The sequence below is a fragment of the Populus alba genome, chromosome 12 (genome assembly GCF_005239225.2).
Source record: "Populus alba chromosome 12, ASM523922v2, whole genome shotgun sequence".
NCBI lineage: Eukaryota > Viridiplantae > Streptophyta > Magnoliopsida > Malpighiales > Salicaceae > Populus > Populus alba.
In genome coordinates this window covers 11,158,805-11,184,679 of record NC_133295.1, presented here as the reverse complement: position 1 = coordinate 11,184,679, position 25,875 = coordinate 11,158,805, and the positions used below count along the sequence as shown (strand labels likewise).

Sequence of the window (25,875 nt, the reverse complement as noted above, 5' to 3'; positions counted from 1 at the left end):
ATTTCTAACGCAAAAAAAAAAAAAAAAAAAGGAGCCAATGAACAGTATATTTCTTTTTTCTTTAACCAAACAGCTGCTAGCACCCCATGGTCACCCATTTGAATTATTTCTCCCCTGATCTCCTTCGATCCTCTTCATTGCAGGAGCCCTGTGACAGTATGCAATTCAACTTTCTAAAAAAAACTCTATTTAATGTTCGTCCCTCCTTGGAACGGAGAAAGGTACAATAGCTTTACACGCGATGCTTTCTCTGTTTTTTTTTTTGTCAAAACCAAATTCTGGAATTCTAACATAGTTCGTCACTCATATTTTATTTGATGACTAACTAGTTCTTGTCATTGTAAATTTCGTAATAGCCAATCACTTTCTGTTACTATCATTGAAATCACTTGTAATGTCGCGGTGTGGAGGTCAGTCTTACGTTCTTGGTGAATGCTGATATCTTCCATTATTGACTCATGTGCTGCTTGTTCTTTTACAAACTGGTAATTGGATCATTTTATTTTATTTTTTTCACCCTTTTTTCATTTTCATTTATTGGGATCTTTTATCTTGCACAATATTGGTGAATGCAGATTGGTGAATGCAGATTCCTTTTACCTTTTTTCATTTTCATTTATTGGTGAATGCAGATTCTTCTGCCTGCTCCAAATGGTATCAGCTCAAAATCTTGCCCCTTGAAATCTATACCGCTGCCCATAAATCTTTCTGGTTCGAAAGTTTCAGGATTTTCCCACAGTTCTGGATCCCTCCCCATTCCCCAGACATTGACATAAATCCGAGTTTTAGCTGGAATGTTGTAGCCATCAATTACAACATCTTCTAAAGCTTCTCTTGGGACTAAAACTGGAGAGGCAGGATGTAACCGGAAGATCTCTTTGATAACAGCTTTCATGTAGTTCAGCCGGGGCAGATCACTCTCTTGCACCACTCTTCTGTCTCCGACAACACTTCGTACTTCAGCTTGTGCTTTCTCCATGACATGAGGATTCATGATAAGCTCTGTCATTGCCCAATCAAGGGTTATGAAGGTGGTATCTGTTCCCGCAGCAAACATGTCCTGCAACAATAGAACAATAATTATATCCTTTAGCTGTAAAGTATGTGCAAAGGAACTCATCTACAAGTAATTTGATGCTTGGAACACTGAAGTTGAAGCCTTGAAGGTATAACTAGACCAATAAAATCTTCACTGACCAAGATGACAGCTTTAATGTTATCCATGGTGAGAGGAATTTCAGAAGATCCATCCTTCTGAATCTCAAGTAGAACGTCCACAAGGTCCTTCTTCTCCTCTTGTTTTCCCTTAGAACTGCGGTGCTCAGCTATCACCTCATCGAAGAACTGATCAAAGCGTCTGAAGGTGTACTGGAGCTTCGATTTCATTCCAGTTAGACTGTGCACAAACTCCATCGAAGGAAAATAGTCACCAAGACTGAATCCTCCAAGCAGTGCTTGATAATCGTCAAGCATCTTTTGGAACCCGTGACGATCATACTCTCCTCCTCCAGAGAAATCCCTTCCCAGCGCAACCCGACAATGAACATCATTGGCATATAGTGCAATCATCGAGCTTAGATTGGTGATGCGAGGAGAAGATTCCGCAATCCGACGAATCAAGCGAGCAAGTTCTTCTTCTCTAACAAAGCTGTACCAATGGACACGCTTGGCACTGAGCAGCTCAAGTATGCAAATTTTCCTTACATTCCTCCAGTAAGCACCGTAAGGAGCAAAAGCAATATCAGTGCAACCATAGAACAAGTGTTTGGCCGAAAAGAGCTGCGGACGGCTAAAGAGTACAAGATCATGTGTTTTCAGGACTTCTTTTGCCAATCCAGCTGATGAAATCACTACAGTTGGGATCTCCCCAAGCTGTAAGAAAATGATGGGACCATACTTCTTGGCAAGCCCTTGGAGAGAGATGTGAGGCATATTACCAAGCTGGTGAAGGTTACCAATGATTGGCAATTTTGCAGGGCTTGGTGGGAGATTGAGCTTCCTCTTTCTCAGCTTCTCCTTCATGAGAAACTTGAGCACTGCTGCTAGAAAAATAGTTACAACGAACAAGGTAGGTTTGGAGCATTCTTTCAGCCATTGTAGTAAAGCCATTGATGGATCTTTTCCCTTGACAATTGAAGTGGTTTGAGTGGGTTAGTGTTGATACCACAAGCTAAACAGAGACAAACCCCTTCATAGGAAGTGATACGACTGAAATTTAGGTACTAGTTTTTGCAAGAAACAAATCCTTATCCTTGGTGGAGTGTACGGACTACCTGCTTTTTTAGTGGTTTGTAGTGATGATACCACAGCCTAAATAGAGACAAGCCCTGTATTAGGAAGTGATATAATTTAAATTTGTTATAAAATAATATAAATTATATTTTAAATTTTTATTTAATAGTTTAAGTTATTGGGTTAAGATGGTTCTTTGACATAATATTATAATATTGATGATTAAGCTGTCACGAGTTTAAATTTTATTATTTTTATTTATTTGATAAAAATTAAATATAAGATAGTAATGAATTTATGTAAATTTTAAGTTCAAAAAGATTTTTAATTAAAAAAATATATTAAAAAATAATATAAATTGTATGTTAGTTTTTTTATATAAATTTTAGATAATGGTGTTGCGAGAAACAAAGCCCTATCCTTGGTAGAGTGGATGTGTTACCTTCTCTCAAAGACCATTTATTAGTTTGGAACATGAACAGGGTAGACTAGTCAGTTGCGGGAGGACTACAGCGAGGAATTTTTTCTTTAATATTACTCAACTTAGTAAAAAATTACCGGGTAAACATAGATCTATCGACCCGGACTCTAAATCAAGCTGGCTTTCAAAATAAACCATGTAGGAAGGGTTTGATTCTTTTTCTAAAAAAAAATAGAATTGATATTGATTTAATTTTTTTATCCAACAATATTAAAATAAAATTATTGAACTCAATGATAAGGGTTGGATAACAATATTAAACTAGTTTAATCAGGTCAATTTAAAATGATTCTAATTTAATGATTTTTTATAAAAAATTATATTAAAATAATAATGCTTTGAATTTACTTAGATGAACCGGCTTAACATGTGACTTTAATCATGATAATGACTAATTTTTTTATTCATGTAATTTTTTTTAACAACAAAAATTGTTTTTTTATTAGCATTATAGATAATTAAATAAAAAACAACAACTAAAAAACAATTTGGAAAAACTATAAAAATGTGAAAGGAAAAGTTAAAAAAAGTATGTTTTTAATAAAAAAAAAATACATTTTCTTATTCACACATATTTGTTTTTCACTTTTGACAAAAAACATGTTTTTTTTTAATGAAGAGAATTGTTTTAAAGCAAGCACTAATTGTAATCGTGAAAACTAGCATCAATTAATAAATTAAAAAAAATATGAATTGATGATCTTCCAAAACTATATGGAAAAAATAAATAATATATATATAACAAATATATAATTAGAAAATAAAAAAACTAATATTTTGTTTTAATTTATTATTAATTAACATATTATTTTAAATATTCTACATATACAACCAATACATAGTTATTTATAAAGCAATTGATAATATTATTGTGAAAAATCTTAATTTTTTTTAAAAACAAAAATATATTTTTTTTATTTTAGTATGTTTTTTGAATAAAAGGCATCAGCAATTAAAATGAAGGTTTGTAAAAAAAATGTAACCATAGAAATAGAAAAGAGTAGGAAAAATGTAATTAAGTTCATTTTCTTATTAATGCATATCTTGTTTGTTCTAACAAAAACTTGTTTTTCAATTGCTAGCATTGTTTGAAATTCTTAATCTTTCTATTTATTTTACTTTTAATCTTTTCTGATTGAATTTTATTTTTTGATTTAATCCTTAATCATTTGATTTTAATTTATTTTTTCTTCAATTTGATCTTTATTTTTATGTTTGTAATTTCTTTTATTTTGATTTAACTTCTTGTTTGATTATTTTGTGGCAATTTTATATCTCATTGTTTAATTTCATTGAATTTTCATATTATATTTGGTGCTTATTTTTTATTATGCATTTAAAACTCGGCTCGGGAGTCTACACCGTCATGTCCCGGGTAACGGGTTGGGTTGAATAACTAGGTTTACCAGGATCAATAAGATTTTTTATTATGCGGGAAGTAAAAATGACATTATTTTGATAAAAAAAAAATAGCAAAACAAAATCAACAAGTGTTGACATGGTTTTCCCCTAACTAATCGTTTGATTTTTTTTTTTAGCTAAAAAGTAAAAATTGTATTATTTTGATAAAAAAATAATGCAGAAAATCATTCGAATTATGATCCTTTTTTATTGATTTTTTGTTTAGATTGTTTTTTTTTTTAAAGTTTCATCATTTTCTTTTGATTTTGTTTTGTTTTTATATTAAATATGATACTCATTCTCATGATTTTTTTTTAATCATTTTCTTGTTTTTTTATTTCATTTTTTTTAGATTTAGTTCTTATTTTTTTTAATTGCTCATTTTTTTATGTTTTTTTTAATTTGTTTTTTCATTCAATTTTGTCTCTCGGTATTTGATTTTTTACATATATAAAATTTTGGTTTAATTACTCTTTTTTTTATCAATTTTTTTTCCGATTAAGTTCTTTACTAGTTTTTATACTAGATTTAATCTTCATTGTTATGATTGCTATTTTTTAAAAAAAATTAATGATTAAGATTATTTTTTTTTTGAGATTGTTTTTTATCTTTTATATGGTCATCTCGGTCTCATGATTTAATTTTGGTTTTTTTTTACAAGTTTTAAAGATTAGCCTGATTTCATTTTGATTTTTTATTTTAATTTTTTTATTTCATCTTTTGACTTTAAACTATTGGAGCTTGAGTTTTTTTTTTTTTCCTTCCTTTTTAGTTTATTATAAATTATGAATTAATCAAGTTAACTTAGGTTTTTTATATTATCATCATTTAAATAAATTTTTTGTTAGAAAAAATTTATCCATTCTACTGGCACACAAAAAAAATCAAATAAATAAATAATTGTCAGCCTGTGCATATGTTAAATATCATCATGATTTAGGTTCTCTTGTAAGTTGTAACCATCTAAATATAGCTACACTGATTCAGATCTTTTTCGCAGAGGAGGCCCTATTAGCCATCTCTGTGATGGCCATCATTGTCTTTATCTTTTATATATATATATATATATTAGTACTGTTTAGTTTTGTATTTTAAATTTTTTTAATAAAATTAATTTTTTTTTATATTTTTATCTTAAATTAATATTTTTTTATATTTTAAATCATTTTAATGCATTAATGCTAAAAATAATTTTTTAAAAATAATAATAAAAAATACTATTTTAATATATTTTCATATAAAAAATACTTTAAAAAACAATTTCATATTTCAGTCTCCAGATGTGCTCGTTGCTTCCTTTACACATTCTGTTCCTATCTTTACTTGACAACTTCCACATCCTTCAAAAGATAAAATGTTGAATATCAACAATTGAAAATTAATTTTTTTTATTCATTCGATCATAATCTGAATATTGAATCTTATAATTAATTAAATGGTCCAATTTATTGTGAACTTTTAAAATTCTTTACTATTATTATTAATCTCACCGGTGATAATGCAAGGAACAGACTAGAAACGTCATTGACAGCTTCAAAAAGTCTATAAGGTGATGGAAATTGAAGGTAGAAATTTGTCTCGTAGCTTCGTTTTCCAATACATGCACGTCAGTGTTCAAATCAGCGAACGACTGGGGATACACAGCCTCTGGGAATCTTGCATTTCACTCATGTGACGTTTGGTGCAATCATCTTAAGGTGATATTCTAAGGAAAATGACATGTCGTTGGAAAATTTTACAACCTTTCTTCTTGTTTTTACCCCGTCTCTAGAAATATAAGGTGCAGAATAATGACTTCCAAAACACTGAACATCACTCATTTCTCACTTCATCAATATCTCATTGACTTGGTATATAATAAAATAGTAAAAAGCTTTCAGGAAAGGTCATAATCTCATGGAGAAATATTCTTGGAACGCTCAACAATGGCGTCAAGGAGAGTTGCATTGCCACTCTTCTCAAGGCTTTATTCATCCCCTTGTGAACACTAACTTCTTCTTTTGGTGGACGCTGCAGAGGCTCGGGAAATGTGATTTGTGGTTGGAAAATGTTCGGGAAGATAAAGAATTCGTCATTTCAGGGAATTAAAACTTCCCAAATTGAAAATGTTTTGAGATTCAATCTGAGTTAGTTGTTTTAAAAAAAATATATTCTTAAAGTATTCTTTCATACGAAATATTACAATTATTTATTTTTTTCAAAATTTATTCTTATGCTATAATATTTTGAGTCATTCATGATTTATTTTAAAAAATTAGGTTTTAAATGCATTTTATTTTTCAGGAACGGAAAGGTGTTGTTCATGCAATTTAAATCTATACATACAGGATCACCTTGACCGGCGCTATTCACAATTAAACACAAAAATATATAAAAAATATTTACAGACACAAAAGTATATATCTGCAAATAATGACAGTTAAAATAAATGATATCACAACACACGATTTCACAATTAACAAAATCATGGTGTATACAATTTTTTTTTTGTCTTTATATATATAACACCCCACAAAATTTATGGCACTAAGTAAATATTATCGTTCATTCATCAAAAAGATTTCATCAACTTAACTACCTGGAGAGTTTAAAGCAAAATTGATGAGAAAAAAAATTTCACAGATGCAGCTTTTACTGTGTTAAAAAACATTGTTTACACATGTATACATACACAGAAAATGGTGATAACATGTAGTTTTAAGATCCTGTTTATTTTTACGTTTTAAAACTATTTTAAAAAAAATTATTTTTTTTTATTTCAAATTAATATTATTTTTTGTTTTTATATCATTTTTATACGTTGATATCAAAAATAATTTTTTAAAAATAAAAAAAAATATTATTTTAATATATTTAAGATTGAAAAAACACTTTAAAAGCAATCACACTACTAAACATACTCTAAAAAAAACATCTAGTATTTTGTGGATAAAAAGTTGACGAGTTTTGTGGATTAATTATTTAACACTTATACAAATAAAAATGGTCAACAACACTGTTTTTTAAAAAAACACAATAGAAATACAGATGTGTAAGAAGTTGATGATTTTTGTAGATTAATTATTCCTCATTTGTATATTTATACAAGTTAAAAAAAGGCATCAAAGACATATATGATGGTTAGCGCAAAGCAGTCATAAATAACAAATATGAAGCTTTGTCGCTAATTAATCTTACATCACACAACCTGATAAAGAGAATAACATCTTAGAAACTAAAAACACAATCATAAACAAATAAATAGTTTCACATCTTTATTATCCCTATATGCATAAAAAAAAACAGTTAATCTTAAGAAATAACTGGACTAATTAGATTTTGAATTTACTTTTAAATGATCGTGAGTTCAAGCCCTTCAATGCTATTACAGGATTGGAGTTTTTAGATTAATAGGATATTAATGTCTTTGTTTCCAGCACAGGTTGGAGTATTTCTTGTTGCAGATGCCTTGTTTATCAGGATATAAGATCACATTGAGTTGAGCTTGAATGCAGTTGATTGATTCACCAGAGAGCATGTTTTTTGCGTTCTTAGTGACATATGAGATTGAATGGTATCCCATTTTTTAAACCAAGAGTAGTTTAGAATGCCCAAGCACATACCTCCATATCATGCCTTTAATGTCCAATCCTGTTGTATCTAGGCATGGGTTTCTTCCTTGTAAGATGATGTATATGCTCTGAATTATGTGTCTCTATAACCACTATCCAAAAACAGTGCTCAATGTCATGGATGGTGCTTCCTTTCTTTTTTAAAATGTCAAGTCTATCTGGTTCCAAGGCAAAGCAGATCAGGCATCTACTTGCTGCATCGTAGACATTCGTTTGGTATGAACCCCTTTGTCTTTATCCCATTTGTTGAGCCAAAGAATGCATTTGATGAAGGAAAATGGTTTTTCTTTCTTATTTATTTATCTGACAAGAGGAAATGAGCAGTTCTCAGAGACAAACATTTTGTCCTTGCAGTATTATGATTGATTGAAGCTCAAAGGTGACACAACTTATAACTGATTCTAGTGTCCAAGTTCCAGCAGCAAGGACTAAGGCAGGAGTTAAGTCGCGCCGAAGTTCTGCTTTCTTTTTACAAGCAAACCACAAGTAGTAACTTTTATTCGGAAAGAAAATTACAGATTCTAGTAGACAGACTAATTAAATCCTGACACTTCTTGGGTCAATCGAAGTGTGGTTTTGCAATGACTTGCAGGGGAACTGTCCTGTGCATTGAGATGCCAAAAGCTTCTGTATTGTCTATATCCTTTGCTTCGAGACCAGGAGGAAGCTTCCAATCAAAGCTGTGGAGGAGTTGAGCCAAAGCAATTTCAACGGTTGCGACTCCAAATGTGATGGCTGGGCAGCTTCTTCTACCTGCTCCAAATGGTATCAGCTCAAAATCTTGCCCCTTGAAATCTATACCGCTGCCCTTAAATCTTTCTGGTTCGAAAGTTTCAGGATTTTCCCACAGTTCTGGATCCCTCCCCATTCCCCAGACATTGACATAAATCCGAGTTTTAGCTGGAATGTTGTAGCCATCAATTGCAACATCTTCTAAAGCTTCTCTTGGGACCAAAACTGGAGCGGCAGGATGTAACCGGAAGATCTCTTTGATAACAGCTTTCATGTAGTTCAGCCGGGGCAGATCACTCTCTTGCACCACTCTTCTGTCTCCGACAACACTTCGTACTTCAGCTTGTGCTTTCTCCATGACATGAGGATTCATGATAAGCTCTGTCATTGCCCAATCAAGGGTTATGAAGGTGGTATCTGTTCCCGCAGCAAACATGTCCTGCAACAATAGAACAATAAGTATACCCTTTAGCTGTAAAGTATGTGCAAATGAACTCAGCTACAAGTAATTTGATGCTTGGAACACTGAAGTTGAAGCCTTGAAGGTATAACTAGACCAATAAAATCTTCACTGACCAAGATGACAGCTTTAATGTTGTCCATGGTGAGAGGAATTTCAGAAGATCCATCCTTCTGAATATCAAGTAGAACGTCAACAAGGTCCTTCTTCTCCTCTTGTTTTCCCTTAGAACTGCAGTGCTCAGCTATCACCTCATCGAAGAACTGATCAAACTGTCTGAAGGTGTACTGGAGTTTTGATTTCATTCCAGTTAGACTGTGCACAAACTCCATCGAAGGAAAATAGTCTCCAAGACTGAATCCTCCAAGCAATGCTTGAAAATTGTCAAGCATCTTTTGGAACCCGTGCCGATCATACTCTCCTCCTCCAGAGAAATCCCTTCCCAGCGCAACCCGACAAAGAACATCATTGGCATATAGTGCAATCATCGAGCTTAGATTGGTGATGCCAGGAGAAGATTCCGCAATCCGACGAATCAAGCGAGCAACTTCTTCTTCTCTAACAAAGCTGTACCAATGGACACGCTTGGCACTGAGCAGCTCAAGTATGCAAATTTTTCTCACATTCCTCCAGTAAGCACCGTAAGGAGCAAAAGCAATATCAGTGCAACCATAGAACAAGTGTTTGGCAGAAAAGAGCTGCGGACGGCTGGAGAGTACAAGATCATGAGTTTTCAGGACTTCTTTTGCCAATCCAGCTGATGAAATCACTACAGTTGGGATCTCCCCAAGCTGTAAGAAAATGATGGGACCGTACTTCTTGGCAAGCCCTCGGAGAGAGATGTGAGGCATATTACCAAGCTGGTGAAGGTTACCAATGATTGGCAATTTTGCAGGGCTTGGTGGGAGATTGAGCTTCCTCTTTCTCAGCTTCTCCTTCATGAGAAACTTGAGCACTACTACTAGAAAAATAGTTACAACGAACAAGGTAGGTTTGGAGCATTCTTTCAGCCATTGTAGTAAAGCCATTGATGGATCTTTTCTCTTAACAATTCAAGTGGCTTGTAGTGTTGATACCACAAATTAAACAGAGACAAACCCCTTTATAGGAAGTGATATGACTGAAGTTTTGCAAGAAACAAATCTCTATCCTTGGTAGAGTGGATGTGCTACTTGCTCTCAAACACCATTTATTCGTTTGGAACGTGAGCAGGTTAGACTAGTCAGCTGTGGGCGCACTTCTTCGAGGAATTTTTCATTGATATTACTGAACTTAGTAAAGATTAGCGGGTAAACATGGGATCCATCGACCCGGCCTCTAATAAATCAAAGCTGGTTTTCATAGTAAACCATGTAGGAGGGGTTTGATTTTCTTCTAAAAAAAAAAAAAATGATGTGGATTTAATTTATTTTATTAAACAATATTGATACAAGGATATTAAACTCAATGAGAATTATAATTTAGATCACGGGTTGGGTAGGTTAAGTTAGTTTGACTTCGGGTAAATTTTAAGTGATGTCAATTTAATGTTTTTTATTAAAAAAATATTGAAAATAAAGATGTTTTTGATTAACTTAAATCAAATCAGGTTCCCTCAAAACCTTGATTATAGCCATGACTGAGTTTAACAACATTAATTTTTGAAATTAATTTTTTATTTAATTAAACTATCATAAAAAAAATATTTTCAACAAAAACAATGAACAAAATTATTATGGATATACGTATTCTTTTCATTAAAATTATCCATTTTTATTCATGTAATTTTTTTTAACAATAAAAATTGTTTTTTATTAGCATCATAGTTAATTAAATAAAAAAACGTTTGGAAAAACTATAACAATTTGAAATAAAAAGTAAAAATTGTATGTTTTTAATAAAAAAAAAAATTTTCTTATTCACACATATATTTTTTTTTCATGAAGATAATTGTTTTTAAGCAAACACTAATTGTAATGTTAAAAACTAGGATCAATTAAGAAATTAAAAAATATGAATTAATGATCTTCCAAAACTATATGGAAAAATAAATGAGAAAAATAAATTAAATATATATATATATATTAGAAAATAAAAAAAACTAATATTTTAATTTAATTTATTTTAAATGAGCAAATTATTTTAAATATTCTAATTACTCTCATGCCCTTGAAAAAACAAATGACATAGCTAATATCAGAGAGGCATTTTTGAATTTTCATAATTTTTGTATTGTATAATTATCGGATAATTCCTGGGGTCAACTTTTTTTTGCTTAAGGTCAGGAGGTACTTTCAGTTTTTTAATCTCAGTTTTTTTGCAATTATCTTGTGAGGTCAAGGGTGTTTTTTTTTTTCTATAATTTAAAAATAAAAATGGTTGGTTGGTGCATAGCACGAGCCCAAAATGGTGAGGTGTCTGCGCAATGATGCATGCAGACACCCAGTTGCCATTGGTAGCCTTCTGAGGTGGCATCCAAAACAGAGCGTCACCCTCTATACGGTGGGGTGGCGCATGTCGACATCCATGACATGGAGGGGCTCCAACGATAATTTTTCTCCTCCACTCTCTTTCCTCTCTCCTTCACCTCAAAAGATGTGTTAGCCTTACAAAATTATAAAGTGATCCTCAATCTTTTGATTGTATCAAATTTGATGTATTTATTTTTTAATTTCATCCCTTGAAATTTGATTTTTTTATGTTTTTTAATTAAATTTGATCCTCGTTCTTTTGATTCCTATTTATTTTGCCTTTAATCTTTTTTTGAATGGATTTTATTTTTCAATTTAATCCCTAATCATTTGATTTTAATTTTTTTTTTGTTGAATTTGATCATCATTCTTATTATTCCAATTCCTTTTATTCTGAGTTCTTTTCTTGTTTAATTGTTTTGTGGCAATTTTATCTCTCATAGTTTAATTTCATTGAATTTTTATATTATATTTGATGCATATTTTTTATCATGCTTTTAAAATTCGGCTTAAGAGTCGACCCCTATCATGTCCCGGGTCATGGTTGGGTCGAACAATTGGGGTTACCAGGGCCATTCATATTTTTTTATTGTGCAGGAAGTACAAATAACATTATTTTGATAAAAAAAAAATGGCACAATAAAAAATCAACGAGTGTTGACATAATTTTCTCTTAACTAATCGCTTGATTTTTTATTCGGATAAAAAGTAAAAATTGTATTATTTTGATAAAAAAAATTAATGGAGAAAAAAAATTCAATTATGATTCTCTTTCTTTTTATTTCTTTTTATATTATTATTTTTAGATTTTGTTTTTCATTTCATTCTTTTCCATTTAATTTTGTTTTTTTTATATTAAATATGGTACTCATTTTCTTGATTTTTGTTTTTTTTTTTTCATTTTCTTGGTTTTTTTTTTAGATTTAGTTCTGAATTTTTTAATGGTTCATTTTTATCCTTTTCGTAATTTTTTTTCTTTCAATTTTATCTCTCGGTATTTTATTTTATTTTTTATACAATTTTGGATATCATTCTTTTAATTGCTTTTTCTTATTAGTTTTTTTATTAAGTCCTTCATTAGTTTTTATACTAGACTTGGTCCTCATTGTTTTGATTATCATTTGTTTCTTTTAGTTTTTTTATGGTTAAAATTTTTGTTAAAGATTTGTTTTTTGTTTTCTATATGGTTATCTCGATGTCATGACTAAAATTACTGGTAATATTAGCCTAATTTAACATCAGTTTTTTATTAAAAAAATTATTATTTTTTTAATTTTAGGTTATTGGAGTTTGAAGCTTTTTTTTTCCTCTTTATTCTCTCTAGAGTTATCTTGGATTATGGGTTAATCAAGTTAACCCGGGTTCAATAGAAACAATTTACCCATCCCACAGCATAGCACACAAATAAAAATCTAATAAATAAATAATTGTCATCACATCAAAGCGTATGTTAAATATCATCATGGTTTAAGTTATTTTGTAACCTTCTAGTGTAGATAGCTGCACTGATTCAGTTCATTTTGCAGTTGTCTTTAGCCTTTTCCATATGAAGTAATCATCAACTTGGGCTTGGCTATTCTTGTCCAGTTGTGCTCGTTGCCCTTTTTATCAATGCTGAATATCAACAACAGAAAATTAATTATTTTTTTATTCGCTAATCATAATCTGAATTTGAATCCATTGAATCTTATAATAAATTAAATGATCCATGTGCACCTTTAAAATTCTTTATTATTATTATTACTATTAACCTTTATTTATTTAGAATAATCTCTATTACACTTATAACAAATAAACATGTCATTTCACTAAGGTGATATTTAAAAATATAGTAATGGTTGTTTTTTTAAATATAATTTTTTAAAAAAATATATTAAAATAATATTTTTTATTTTTAAAAAAATAATTTCCAGAATCAGCACATCTAGAAAATAAAAAAAAAATAAATTTTTCCTAACCCCATTTTAACGTAATGCCAAACGATGGTTTATGGCGATTGACACCTCTTCAGTGTAAAGATTTTAAAATTAATTGAGTTTCTATATATATATGAAAATGAAATCTCACCCCATTTTTCTTACGGTGAGATAGAATTTTATGCGTTTTGGATTCTTACTTATGATAATTGTAAGAAACTGATTAGTCAAAATATATATTAGTGGGATATCAACGTTCACATAAAAAAAAAAACTTAATATACACTCATTGACAGCTTCAAAAAGTCTATATGGTGATGGAAATTGAAGGTAGAAATTTGTCTGATAGCTTCGTATTCCAATACGTGCACGTCAGTTTAAAATCAGCGAGCGAATGGCGATTCAGAGCCTCTGGAAATCTTGCATTTCTCTCATGTGAGGCTTGTAGCAATCATTTTAAGGTGATATTCTAAGGAAAACGGCATCTCTTTGGAAAGTTTTACAACCTTTCTTCTTGGTTTTTTCCCCGTCTCTAGTAATATTATAAGGTGGAGAATAATAACTTCCAAAACACTGAACATTAATCAATATCTCATTGACTTAGTATATAATAAAATAATATAAAGCTTTCAGGAAAGGCCATGATGGACAAATCTCATGGAGAAATATTCTTGGAACGCTTCAACAATGGCGTCAAGGAGAGTTGCATTGCCACTTCTCTATGTATTATTTTTTTTTTTTTAAATGATTGCATTCTCTTCTTACTTAGAATTTGAACACTCGTTTTTATTATTTTTTATCTTTGCCTCTTATACTCACCTTAAGGATGTGTGAATATATCTTGATCTTTATTAAGAAGTTTATTGGTTATACTTATCCTTGATGTTCAAATTAATATTATTTTCTTGTTTCATATTTATAAATAAATTGAAAGAGGAGAAACTAAACGAGGATCATCTCGCACTTCCTTCGTTTTTGGGTGGTATTTCTTATAATTTGTTTAACGACAAGTTTTGACAAAAATTGCATGTGGGTCGTTTTCATTGATTACATTGTGTACTTTGCCAGCCCATTACTAGCCCAATAATTGTTGATTTTGGTGATGTTAGAAAAAAAAAAGAGATTGAACCTTGAAATATAATGATGGAGTTTTGATTTTTTTATTAATTAAATGAGTTTTATAATGGAAATTCGGTCTCTCCTGTCATATAACATTCTAAGAATTGAGTCAGGAGTTGATTTAACATTTTTGGACTTTTTCTTTGAATTTTCACTTGAATTTCTTCGGCAATGTTGGAATAAGAATGGTTCATCTCTTGATATACAATCTTCACTTCATTAATTATTAAAGCAAATTAGAATGTATTACTTAAAAGAAATTATAATAAATTAAATGAATTTATATGTGTGTGTATGTGTATATGTATAAATTTTATATAAACAATATCTTTTCTCTTGTATATATAGGTGAAACCACTTTAGTTTCTATTTTTTATTAGGAAGTAATAACATGAACAAAACTTATTTACCACTAATTGAATGGTCAACGATACAATAGATAACTTGATGTACGCTTAAACACAAACTTCTTGTTTTTGTTATAGTTATTGTGAATTCTTTTCCAGTAAACCCTTTTTTTTTTTTTTTTAATTTCGATGTCCATGCTAGTATTGATTCATGCAAGACAAATATCTTCTCCATCCTTAAAGCTGCTTGATTGCTTTATCTTTTTAGCCAAAGATTGATTTTTACATGGATCTTTTCAGCCACAGGTTGATTTTCACATGGATCTTGAGATAGCACAACAAATTAATTGGAGTATTGGACAGGTAGGTCATAATATTATTGTGTAAATTATGTGCTCGGGTCGACCCCTTTATACATGAGAATAAATGAAATAGATATCATCTAGAGATTTCATCGAAATTTTTTGAGTAATTGTGATCGAGAAAGAAATTGAAGTTATGAAAATATACTTGGAAGTGTAAATTATATATATATATATATATATATATATAGAAGAATTTCGATTGGGTACAAATTATACCGTTTGGTATTAAGTGGTAAAATTGTTTGACGTTAAATAGTAAAATTGCAACGGACCTTTAAATGTAAGGTCTTTCCAATTTATCACTGCACGTTGAGAACAACCACCCAAGTAATTAATGGGTTTCTACTTCTGTCACCAATAATCGTTTTTGCAAAACATAATACATTGCCTACTAAAACTTTGAGCAGATAAACATGTTTGCGCCAGAGTATATTGCAAAAGCAATTTTTTTTTTAGATTAATATGATATTCTGGGTCACGAACTTACATTATCTTAAATTTTAAAATTCTAACAAGAATTAAATTTTTGTAATTCTAAAATTTATGAAACTCTAAAATTTTTTTTTTTTTTTATTTACGTAGGTGTCCGGGCCAGCTTGCGCGCACCACGACTAATCCCACGGCTCACTGAACATCCTGCAAACCCAGTGAGCATGTAAGGCACCGCGGGGATGACAGGCATGCACAATGAGGTTTGAACCAGGAATGCAAAGGAAGGGAACAAGTCTCTTCACCGCTGGGCCAAGACCTCAAGGTGCTTAAAACAATTTTTAATCACCCCTGTTGATGCATTATTTAACTCTAGGACAATTGTAATATTGGAACAGCCCAATTTAAAAAAAGAGCCCAAATCACTGAAATTAGGAATTATACAGCATTGCCCATTTAACACAACGGCAAGGTTCTGTTTATCATTGTGAATTTAAAAAAAAAAAATTAAAATTTTTTATTTTTTTACTTGAAATTAATAGTTTTTTAATATTTTTAAATTATTTTAATGTATTAAAAAAATATTAAAAAAAATAATTTAAAAATAATTTTTTTACATTAATAGGAATTATTAATTTCCCAATACAACAAAAAACAGCATCCAAAAAAAATCTTACCAATTGGTTTCTAGATCATAATAAATCATAACACCACTATGATTGATTAAACCTCGTTCTTTGATGAACTGAGAGGTTTCACATGCAAATGACATAAATTCATTATTCTAGTATTCTCTAATTGGCTTCAAGAACATATATATATCTAGATGCCAGCAAAGAAAAGAATGATAATGACAAATTGACGAGAGTTTGTCATTGCTATTGAATGTATTAAAGAATGGGAAACTCCAATTCAAGATGCTTTATTGAGTCAAAAAAAAAAAAAAGGAGAATACATTTTAGAAACGACAATATTTATTTGAAGCTTCTCAACTTAATATTCAATTCGTTGGATGATATATCTCTAAGAAATGATTGATCTTATGAGTGTGTCTCATATTTTCTTTGGCGCTAATGGGATGAGCATGAACACATGGCAGTAATGACATTTTATATAATCTATAGTCATTTATATTAACCACTGTTCGACATGTTCATCCAGCTCTTACATTTCTAGTAGTTGTGCGTCTCTACTTGTCTTGATTTTGCATGATCATCATAAAACTCCATATTTTTACTGTTAAATAAAGCTATATCCAATCTAACATTGACATCCATGACGGTGTTGAAAATTTCTCAGAAAGTTCAAGTTGACAAGGTTATGATAGAGCAGATTGTTAATAAAAAATCCCAAAAGATGGGTCAAAAAAACTAGTAAACTTTTGCTTATATGACTTAAGTTGACTTCAAATCACAGTCGTGTAAGTCCGTTGTTATTAAACGAATTTCTAGTAGCGGCAACAGAAACAGACAGGCATAGAATACACTGACCTGGATGTTGAATCTTCAAGAATTAATCTCAGAAACCTTGTCTCTCTCTAACCAAGCTCACACCATAGTCGAACTTTCTTATCCATAGCAATCTCTCTTTATGAAGCTCAAACAGTTCTAAAAATATTTACCCAGAGACAAGAGTAAATGAGCAAACGTTTGTCGCCGTCGCGTTAAACTCCGCTAGCACCGCAGATCCAGATGATCTCTCGTACAACATCGCTGTAGTTGAACTGTTGTTGATTGCTAGGAAAATTGAAGCCAAGAAAAAAAGACAGCCCTAATGCCATGTATAATTTTTTCTTTTCTCGCGACCTTTCCCTCTTGCGCCTTCTTCAAAAAGCCATACAATGGAACAACAACCATTCAACGCATTTATCCTCATTATGCTTAAGGAACATCATCAGGAAGCCATAGCTAGTATGAGTTATTTGCAACAGCAAACATGTCCAATATACTATTTGTCGAGCGATTGTCTTGTTTTACAATCTCCTGATTTATCCTCATTATGAGTTTTTTTTTTTTCCTGCTGCGGTTGCATTTCCAGGAGCATCTCTTGGCAGCTCAATATTGCTGTCTTGCATTTTATTATTTTTAACAAATGCAATTATTTCCATGGCTCAAGTTTTATGAGACTTCATAGCATTTTTAAGCTGATGCACCTGGATCCGCCTTTGGTTCAGGTTTTGCTGGAAGGATTCCCTCCAAATATGCACTTAACGAAGATATAGAGCGCTTCCTGTCTGGCTGTGAATCTGTTCCATCCTCAATCAGGACGTTTGTAAAGTTACTGTAGTAGTTTGCTTTCAAGTTAAACTGTTATAGAATTGCTATAATTTCTTAAGTTCATCGCTTGAAATGTTATTGCAGGTATCCAGATCCCGTTAAGTCTGCCGGAGGAAGAATCCCACCACTTCTGCAGAAAAAACAGATCCCACTACTTCTAAAGGAAAATAACTTCTGAAGAAAAAAGAGATCCCATTACAATGGCTACCGTACTCTTTTCTACACAGACTGAGGCGATGAATGCCTTAATTAAAAAGAATCGAGGCTTCTGTCTCAGTAATCAAATCTCAGTGCGGGTTCTCCATTAAAGGATTCTTGCCTGAAACACAGCATAGTTTATTAAGAACACAGTGGAGGTCATGTTTTTATGGAAGCATTGAATATTTTTGACGTTTCAATTATCATGAAGGAATACAAGCTGGCAGCTATTGCAATTTCTCTTTTTTTCTCCGAGGACTTTTAGATGGGAATTGGTATGGAATAAAACTTTGTGGCTCTTTAGAGCACAACATCGGATGTTCTTTCTCCATTCGTGCAAGAAAACTTTTCTTTATCCTTTTGTTTTGCAAACCCTATATACCATCCTTGAAAATTCGCTTCATCTTGCATAATCCTATTTTCCTGGGATATTAATTGCCATTAAAACTCTTTCAAAAAAAAATGAAAAAGAAAAAAAAAAAACTTTTTTCCTTCATGGTTTCTCTTTTCTAAAGGCATTTGATAAAATCATCTCCCACAAATTTGTCTGCGGCAAACAAATAAAACTAATACTTTATATTTCCCAAATTGAAGAGAGAGCTGGCTCAGCTATATATTTATATTATTATTTTTTAATTAAAGTGAGTATTCGAACCAGTTTGCATATATCTCGACTAATTTTATAGATCCTGAAATTAAGGATCATATAAGATCCCAATACTTTCTGAGATTTATAAGACTCGGATTAATGACCTTTAAAAAGTAAATTAAAAAGTGTAATCAATTAAACTATACATCTTAGAATTGGATTAGAGCTATACTTTTTTTTCTTGTTGAGAGTGCTCAAATTAGACACCATATGATTTGCTATGCTATATTGGAATTGAAGTCCTAGGAGATGATTTCAAAATTCTAAAAAAAAATTTACTTTAATCATCAAACTTTTTATATTATATCTATTCGATCCCTTAATATTTTTTCAATTCAATTTTGGTATAAAAAATATTCATTTAGTTTTTTTCCTTATTTAAAAGAGGAGAGAGAAAGATCAATAGAGAAAAATCACTAAATTTCTACTATAAGAAGATAAATATTCATTGCCAAATGACTCAGTCACCAACAAAATCGATATTTTGTGTTAAATGATTTCATTTAATGAGAGAAGTTCAAACTTAGGTATTTTTTTTTTACCCTAAAAGTGCTTAAAAAAACATATATGAATTTGGAAAAAATTTTATTTCAAGTTTTAGGATAAATTTCTAGATTTTTTTAGGCTATGAATGGATTTATGAAGGTGTGTAAGGTGTTTTCTAATTCTTTTGAATAAAAAATGATTTGAAAAATAGATTTTTGAATAAAAAAACATTCGGCCTTTAATTTTCCAACTATTATGGTGACTGAAATTTGAGCAAAGTGTCAAGTGACTTTTTTTTTCTTTCAAAAAACATTAAAGCATATTACATTTTAAAAACATAGGCTAGTGTGCGGGCCCTCCAAAATAGGCCAAGCGCAACATAGGCCAAGCCCAACAACGCCTAATTTCTTTCTTGTTTTTGTTTTTTGTTGTGGTAATTTTGGCTTAAAAAAAACAATCATACTTTTTTTATATCTAATTTTTTAATTAATGTTTTTTAATTTATATTTAAAATAATATCCCTTATCACTGATTTTTTTATTTTTTTAAAAGTAATTCTTTAATTATTTTGTATGTATTTAATTTTTGAAGAAATCTTTCTATTCATATATTATATATATATATATATATATATATATATTTTCTTGTTTTATATAATTGAAATTTCTTTTTAAAAATAAAAAAAATATTTGTTTTTTGATAGCATTTATAATAAGTGCAACCTCGCGAGATATTTAATTTTCTTTTTGAATTTTATGTATGTGTCTATTTCTACTATCATTTGATTAAATAAAAAAAATAATGTTAATAAACAGAGTTATTGAATATAATCAAGTAAATGAACCGTATTGCGAGATTAAATATATTAATCTACATTCGTCTTTCAACTTTTCTATATATATGTATTTAGTTATCATCAATGATTTTTTTTTGTTCACACAAATAATTCTTAATTTATTTAATTGGAAGCATGCATAAACATTTTAATTTATACTTGATATTTTTTATGTAAAAAATGTTGAAAAGACCTATATTTTATTTTAAAAAAAAACATGTTTGACATGCAATTAAAAAATAAATTGATTCACAACAAAACACAAGTTAGAAAAATAGTTTTTTCTCAATGGCTCGAGCTTTTATTGTGACCTCCAATCCTAGTATAGGTGCATATTTAGTTTTAGCCGTTGAATTATAATTTCAATATATTTTGAAAATTTACTTTTATTTTAATTTTTTTTAAAAAAAATTAGATTATTTTAATGTATTGAAATAAAAAATAAATTTAAAAAATAAAAAATATATATTTTTTAAATATATTTCTAAGAAAAAAAACTTCGAAAATAAATTGAAACAGCTGTCTAAAACAATTCTGTTAATGAATAAACAAAAAATTAAAAAAAAAAAAAAAAAGAATTTGGAAATGATATTATGTTATCCAACCATCAAATGAACGGTTACGATTAAGTCTTTTGACCTGCGTGTTTGTAACGCTTCGATTTCGAAATTATTGTCATGGTCAACAAAAGCTATCTCAACTCAACCACGGTTAAATCCTAACTGTAGCCAATAAACCGAACCGTGGAATCAACAAACACATGTCAGACTCAAATCCACGGATAAAATCAACCCACGTTGTCGGTCAGTTCTCCTCCTACTTCATCCCCTCCTCCTACCTCATCCACTTCATCCCACTTTATTTATTATTCACATTAAAACAAGGGTCAGCTAGAATTCTCTCTGCACCAAAAATCGTGAAAATTTCTCTGGATTTCTCTTCGATCATGGAGTTTGAACACGTGACCGTCATTCCCATAACGCACCTGGATCGACCAAGGAAGAGAGCGCGTTTTGGCTGGGACGTGCCTCAGGTATTATCAGCGTTTGACTGTTTCAATTTGTTCTTAATTTGATAGATCTGATGTATTTTAATAGTTTTTGAATAGATCAGATCTTGAATTTAGTCTCGGTTCGTTTTCTGTTTTAAAGATTTGGATCTTTGACTTTTGATTTTTGATCTGTTTCGATTTGTTTTTATTTGCTTACGATTCTAGTTTTGCAGATCTTTGTTACAATTGAATTATTTTTGTATATGGCTTATAATTTTTTATTATAATGTATTTAATTGTTAATAATTTTGTTTTTAGTATGATGAGAATTTCTGTAATTTTTTTAATAGAAATTCAGATAAATTTGTGTTTATTTTATAACTAATTAGTCAGATTAGAAATGAGTTTAAGAGTTATGGATAATTTTATAAGATTTTTTTTTTCAATCCTGATTTCTGTTCAATTATGCAAGAAATATGATATGATATGCATTTTGTTTTTATATTTTGTTACACTCACAAATGAGTTTTTGGCAAATAGTGAAAGGGGATGCCGAGGGTGTATGAAGGTATCAGGTGAAAAGTTTTGATTTTAATATATTGAGTGGTGCATAAATGGATGGCTGTGTGTAGGCCCAGGTAGGAATATTTTGTGGACAAGAGGTTGGAAATGTAGCAAGCTATGCATCTTCAGGAGCAATCTCAGACCATACTAGTTCTCTGTTTGTAAAAGGAGTGGCTCGAAATGGTTCTCCCCCATGGAGGGAAGATGACAAGGATGGTCATTACATGTTTGCGCTTGGAGATAATTTAACTTCCCGCTGTAATTACACTTTACCACCCGTACCTTATAAACAATGAATATGCTTATATATCAAGTCCTCAAGTTGCAAACCTTTTGCTACTGGTGGGACTTTGAGGACCTTTTTTCCACCAATTATGGATATAACAGCAGTAGTCTATTAAGTTAATTTGACTTTGATTACTTTGTTGTATTGAAGTCCTATCAAGGAATAGGTTCTTCTAATATAGTGAGAACTTTACACGATCCCAGGTTGTTGGAATTCTCATTCCATAGTTGCTAGATAGTACTCTTGTCTTTGGAGATATTAGAAGTAATTCTACCGAGATTTTATCTTGACAGGTTACTTGTGATAGTCTCTCACCAAGTTCTTTTTTATTTTTGTTCTCTCTTGCTTCGACTGTTGCAGACAAGATACACAGCAAAGTGGGAGAAGGTATGCTCTGTCACCGATTCACATTCCTTGTAGTTTTCCTTCATCAGACATTGTGGCTTTATACTATCTGTTCCTTGTATAGGCACCTTTGGTCAGGTTTTGGAATGCTGGGACAGAGAAAGAAAGGAAATGGTCGCCATCAAAATTGTACGTGGCATCAAGAAATATAGAGAAGCAGCTATGATAGAAATTGAAGTGCTGCAACATCTTGGTAAACATGATAAAGGGAGCAATCGGTGAGTTTCCCTGATCTGTCCTAACCTGCTCTATTTCCATTGCTGGCCATGTGACCTGCTTTCTTATGCTTCTGTGCCAATGGTTAAATGGGTTTATTCCTTGCAGTTGTGTGCAAATACGGAACTGGTTTGACTATCGTAACCATATCTGTATTGTAAGTATATATGATTAGTTTGTGATGGATTAATTTCCCCAATTCACAAATAACTTGGGGGTTAAAACTTGTGGGTGAATGTAAATGGTTTTAACAGGTATTTGAGAAGCTTGGACCAAGCTTATACGATTTTCTTCGCAAAAACAATTATCGCTCATTTCCCATTGATCTTGTCCGTGAGATTGGAAGACAACTGTTGGAATGTGTAGCATGTGTGTAGTAATTACTTTAGCTAGTTCCTTTTTATGCATTGTTTTTATTTTTTCTTTCCTTTATTTTTTCTGTCTTTATAATATTAATGTTTAGTTCTTAACTATGATGGAGATACATAAATTCACTAATGTTTTTTTGACTCAGGCAAAATTTTTTCTGTCATTTGTCTCTCTTTAGAGTAGCTTGCTACATTGTTCGGTTAAAATTAAGTAAGGGTTTTCTTATGATTCATTTACTTACGCTGGTTCTGCCCTTCAAAACTTGCAGTTATGCATGACCTGCGTATGATACATACTGATTTGAAGCCTGAGAACATACTCCTGGTTTCTTCTGACTATGTAAAAGTTCCTGATTACAAGGTAATGCTTAGCTTCTTAGCTTGTTATTTTATGTTTTGCTCTTTCTGTGTTTTGTAGTTTCCATGTGGCATTTGCTTTGTCCTTCTCCAATTCTTTCTGGATGACTTGGCTTATTAAGGTTGTTTACATATTTTGCTTTGCACAGAACTCATCTCATTCACCAAAGGACATTTCGTACTATAAAAGAGTCCCAAAATCAAGTGCCATTAAGGTAATTGATTTTGGTAGCACAACTTATGAGCGACAAGATCAGAATTACATTGTATCAACACGGCATTACCGCGCACCAGAAGTTATTCTTGGTAATTCTTGGTCTTATTTTCTCTGTTTTTTTCCTTTCCTTGTTTTGAAATTACAACTTCCAATTATTATTATTGCAGGACTTGGATGGAGTTATCCTTGTGATATATGGAGTGTTGGTTGCATCTTAGTGGAGTTATGCACTGTATGTTTCTGTACCTCTACTTAGCTTTTCTTGTTTCCTACTGTGCACTACAATGGCTAAATGCAAATGATTTTGTTACAACTTTGCATATGTTGAACAGGGTGAGGCTTTATTTCAAACACATGAAAATTTGGAACATCTTGCAATGATGGAACGAGTGCTTGGTCCTATACCACAGCATATACTGAAGAGAGTGGAGTAAGTTATTTGTATATCTATATATTGATATATGATCAAATGTTATCACTTAAGCTTTCAGCTCTTAAACTTTTCTTCTGCTTTCATAGTCGACATGCAGGGAAGTATGTTAGAAGGGGTAGACTGGACTGGCCAGAGGGAGCTGCTTCGAGAGAAAGCATGAAAGCTGTTTTGAAGCTACCCCGACTTCAGGTTTATTTTTCCCCACGTATTTTGTGTAATTGCTGAGAATGTTGTTCTTTAATTTGTTTGTTCTATTCTTACCATCTCTTTCCTGCATTTTTTCACAGAATCTAGTAATGCAACATGTGGACCAGTCTGCTGGAGATCTTATACATCTCCTGCAAGGACTGCTTAGATATGATCCCTTGGACAGGTTAACAGCTCGAGAAGCTCTGAGACATCCCTTCTTAGCAAAAGTTCAGCATAGGAGGTGAGGAATAGAATTGGTCATGCCAAGAGATGAGGGCCTGTGATTGTGTTTGCTCTATTGTTGGTTTATGGGGGCTGTGGCCACGAATCCAGCTTACAATGGTGAAGTTCTTGCGTTAAGAATCTGCGTTGCCTATTTTACCCCAACCACTGGAGAGGTTGGCACCTGTAAATATATGTGGCATAAATTTCAGGCACCTCTGCATAATTTCAGGAACCGCTGCTGTGCGTCTTGCGTAATGTATTGTTAGAAGTTGCTAACCCAATCCCAAGAGTGTACAGTAGGGAAATCTTGTTGAGAATTATAAATAGAATGTTGATTTGGAAGCAGTACGTCCAATTCTTTTACCTTCTTTTCGTGATTAAACAAGTTCCATTCGTTTTATTTTCCTTTTTAATGGTTGCCTTTAATACAGTTTTATTCTGTCAACTCTGAATGATCATTTTCACAAGTTCAAATAGAAAATTGTTTCCTTTTTTTTTTAATCCTTTTTATATATAAATCATGAATCAGGATATTAGAAATCAACAATCTGGTGAATATTATAGATTTATTTTATCTAACAACCGGTGACTGATGCAATTATGTAAAAAATCGTATGCTAGTAGATGGATGTTGCAATTTGAAAGATTACAAATTATCAGGATTAAGTTTGTACAATTATACTATAATTGTTTTAGATAATTGCAATAGAATTATAATTTTATGTTTAAAAGAATAATCATATAAATAGTTCATCTAGTAGGGATGCTCAATAAGTAATTAATGACTTCATATTAGTTTTATAATGAAATTATATAAATAGTTTATCTAGTTGGGAAATCCTAATAATTAGTGATGTTCTATTAATTTCTAGGGGTTTTCTTTTTAAGAAAGTCGGACACACAAAGATCTTTAACGGCTTACCTTGAAGAAAAAGTCAAATATAAAATGAAGGAAGAAAATGAATTTTTTGATAAATAAAAAAATTATAAAAAATATATTCACATAGTATTTCTTTCATACTCATCAATTTTTATTTTTATTTTAACATAAAAGAGTAATTAATAGGATATCTCTAATTACTCTATGAATACTATAAAATTTCTCCATTTAGTATCATTTTTTTTTTTCAATATTTACAACCTTTCTTTCACATTTTATAGCTTTATTGTATCTTTATTTTATTTTCTATTCTTCTAGTGTTTGTTATTTTTTGGCATTATTCTAAATTTGTTAGGATCAGGCTATTTATTTTGCGAGGCTGCTTTATATATACCTGCTTAGAATTAAGTTTCTAATTATTGTTTCCCTCCTATGAAATAAATAATGAAGAGTAAATAGCATATTCATCAAGGAACCAATGATCATTTGACAAGTTGATGATCAATCTCTAAGACTTTCTATATGTGTCGCCACCCAATATCGTAATAACCTTAAAAAAAAGAGAATAACATATATTTGCCATCTTTGTTTTTTGTTTTTTTTTTTTTTGAAAAAATGGGTCTAGTTTAAAGAGTTTTTACCAGAATATTATAATCAATAGGAATCTTAATTGGTCATAAAAATTATATAGTATAAGATTAATTACAAAAAATAGAAAGATATTATCACCCTTAAAACATAATACTTAGTGCATTGA

At 30.9% G+C, this 25,875-nt stretch overlaps 3 protein-coding genes across 6 annotated transcripts; 1 reads left to right on the top strand and 2 right to left on the bottom strand.

Moving 5' to 3' along the window:
• Window positions 1-616: 616 nt before the first annotated feature.
• On the bottom strand, window positions 617-2,214 carry LOC118044765 (cytochrome P450 71AP13). Its single transcript, XM_035053232.2, has 2 exons — window positions 1,198-2,214; window positions 617-1,060 (listed from the first exon to the last, which is right to left on the bottom strand). The coding sequence occupies exons 1-2, from the start codon at window positions 2,107-2,109 to the stop codon at window positions 617-619; spliced, it is 1,356 nt and encodes a 451-aa protein (XP_034909123.2). The 5' UTR covers window positions 2,110-2,214.
• A 5,835-nt stretch (window positions 2,215-8,049) lies between these two features.
• Window positions 8,050-9,945, bottom strand: LOC118044766 (cytochrome P450 71AP13). The gene is made up of 2 exons (XM_035053233.2): window positions 9,034-9,945; window positions 8,050-8,896 (listed from the first exon to the last, which is right to left on the bottom strand). The coding sequence occupies exons 1-2, from the start codon at window positions 9,943-9,945 to the stop codon at window positions 8,285-8,287; spliced, it is 1,524 nt and encodes a 507-aa protein (XP_034909124.1). The 3' UTR covers window positions 8,050-8,284.
• A 10,894-nt stretch (window positions 9,946-20,839) lies between these two features.
• LOC118044768 (serine/threonine-protein kinase AFC2) lies at window positions 20,840-24,638 on the top strand. Of its 4 annotated transcripts, XM_035053234.2 has the most exons (12): window positions 20,840-21,020; window positions 21,611-21,800; window positions 22,189-22,215; window positions 22,298-22,451; window positions 22,558-22,606; window positions 22,704-22,818; window positions 23,087-23,178; window positions 23,324-23,480; window positions 23,559-23,623; window positions 23,724-23,821; window positions 23,911-24,013; window positions 24,112-24,638. In XM_035053234.2, exons 1-12 carry the CDS (start codon window positions 20,934-20,936, stop codon window positions 24,256-24,258), a joined length of 1,284 nt encoding a protein of 427 aa, XP_034909125.1. In that variant the 5' UTR covers window positions 20,840-20,933; the 3' UTR covers window positions 24,259-24,638. The 4 variants fall into 4 exon arrangements, with proteins under 4 accessions (XP_034909125.1, XP_034909126.1, XP_073259703.1 ...); XM_035053235.2 differs by lacking the exon at window positions 21,611-21,800 and having other exon boundaries at window positions 20,895-21,020; XM_073403602.1 differs by lacking the exons at window positions 20,840-21,020; window positions 21,611-21,800; window positions 22,189-22,215; window positions 22,558-22,606; window positions 22,704-22,818.
• The last annotated feature ends 1,237 nt before the right edge of the window (window positions 24,639-25,875 follow it).

Coding starts and splice junctions, on each gene's coding strand:
- LOC118044768 (XM_035053234.2), top strand. CDS start 20,934: ATGGAGTTTGAACACGTGACCGTCATTCCCATAACGCACCTGGATCGA. Junction 22,819..23,086: donor ACTGTTGGAATGTGTAGCAT/GTGTGTAGTAAT, acceptor CAAAACTTGCAG/TTATGCATGACCTGCGTATG. Junction 23,822..23,910: donor CATATACTGAAGAGAGTGGA/GTAAGTTATTTG, acceptor CTGCTTTCATAG/TCGACATGCAGGGAAGTATG.
- LOC118044766 (XM_035053233.2), bottom strand. CDS start 9,945: ATGGCTTTACTACAATGGCTGAAAGAATGCTCCAAACCTACCTTGTTC. Junction 8,897..9,033: donor ACATTAAAGCTGTCATCTTG/GTCAGTGAAGAT, acceptor CTATTGTTGCAG/GACATGTTTGCTGCGGGAAC.
- LOC118044765 (XM_035053232.2), bottom strand. CDS start 2,109: ATGGCTTTACTACAATGGCTGAAAGAATGCTCCAAACCTACCTTGTTC. Junction 1,061..1,197: donor ACATTAAAGCTGTCATCTTG/GTCAGTGAAGAT, acceptor CTATTGTTGCAG/GACATGTTTGCTGCGGGAAC.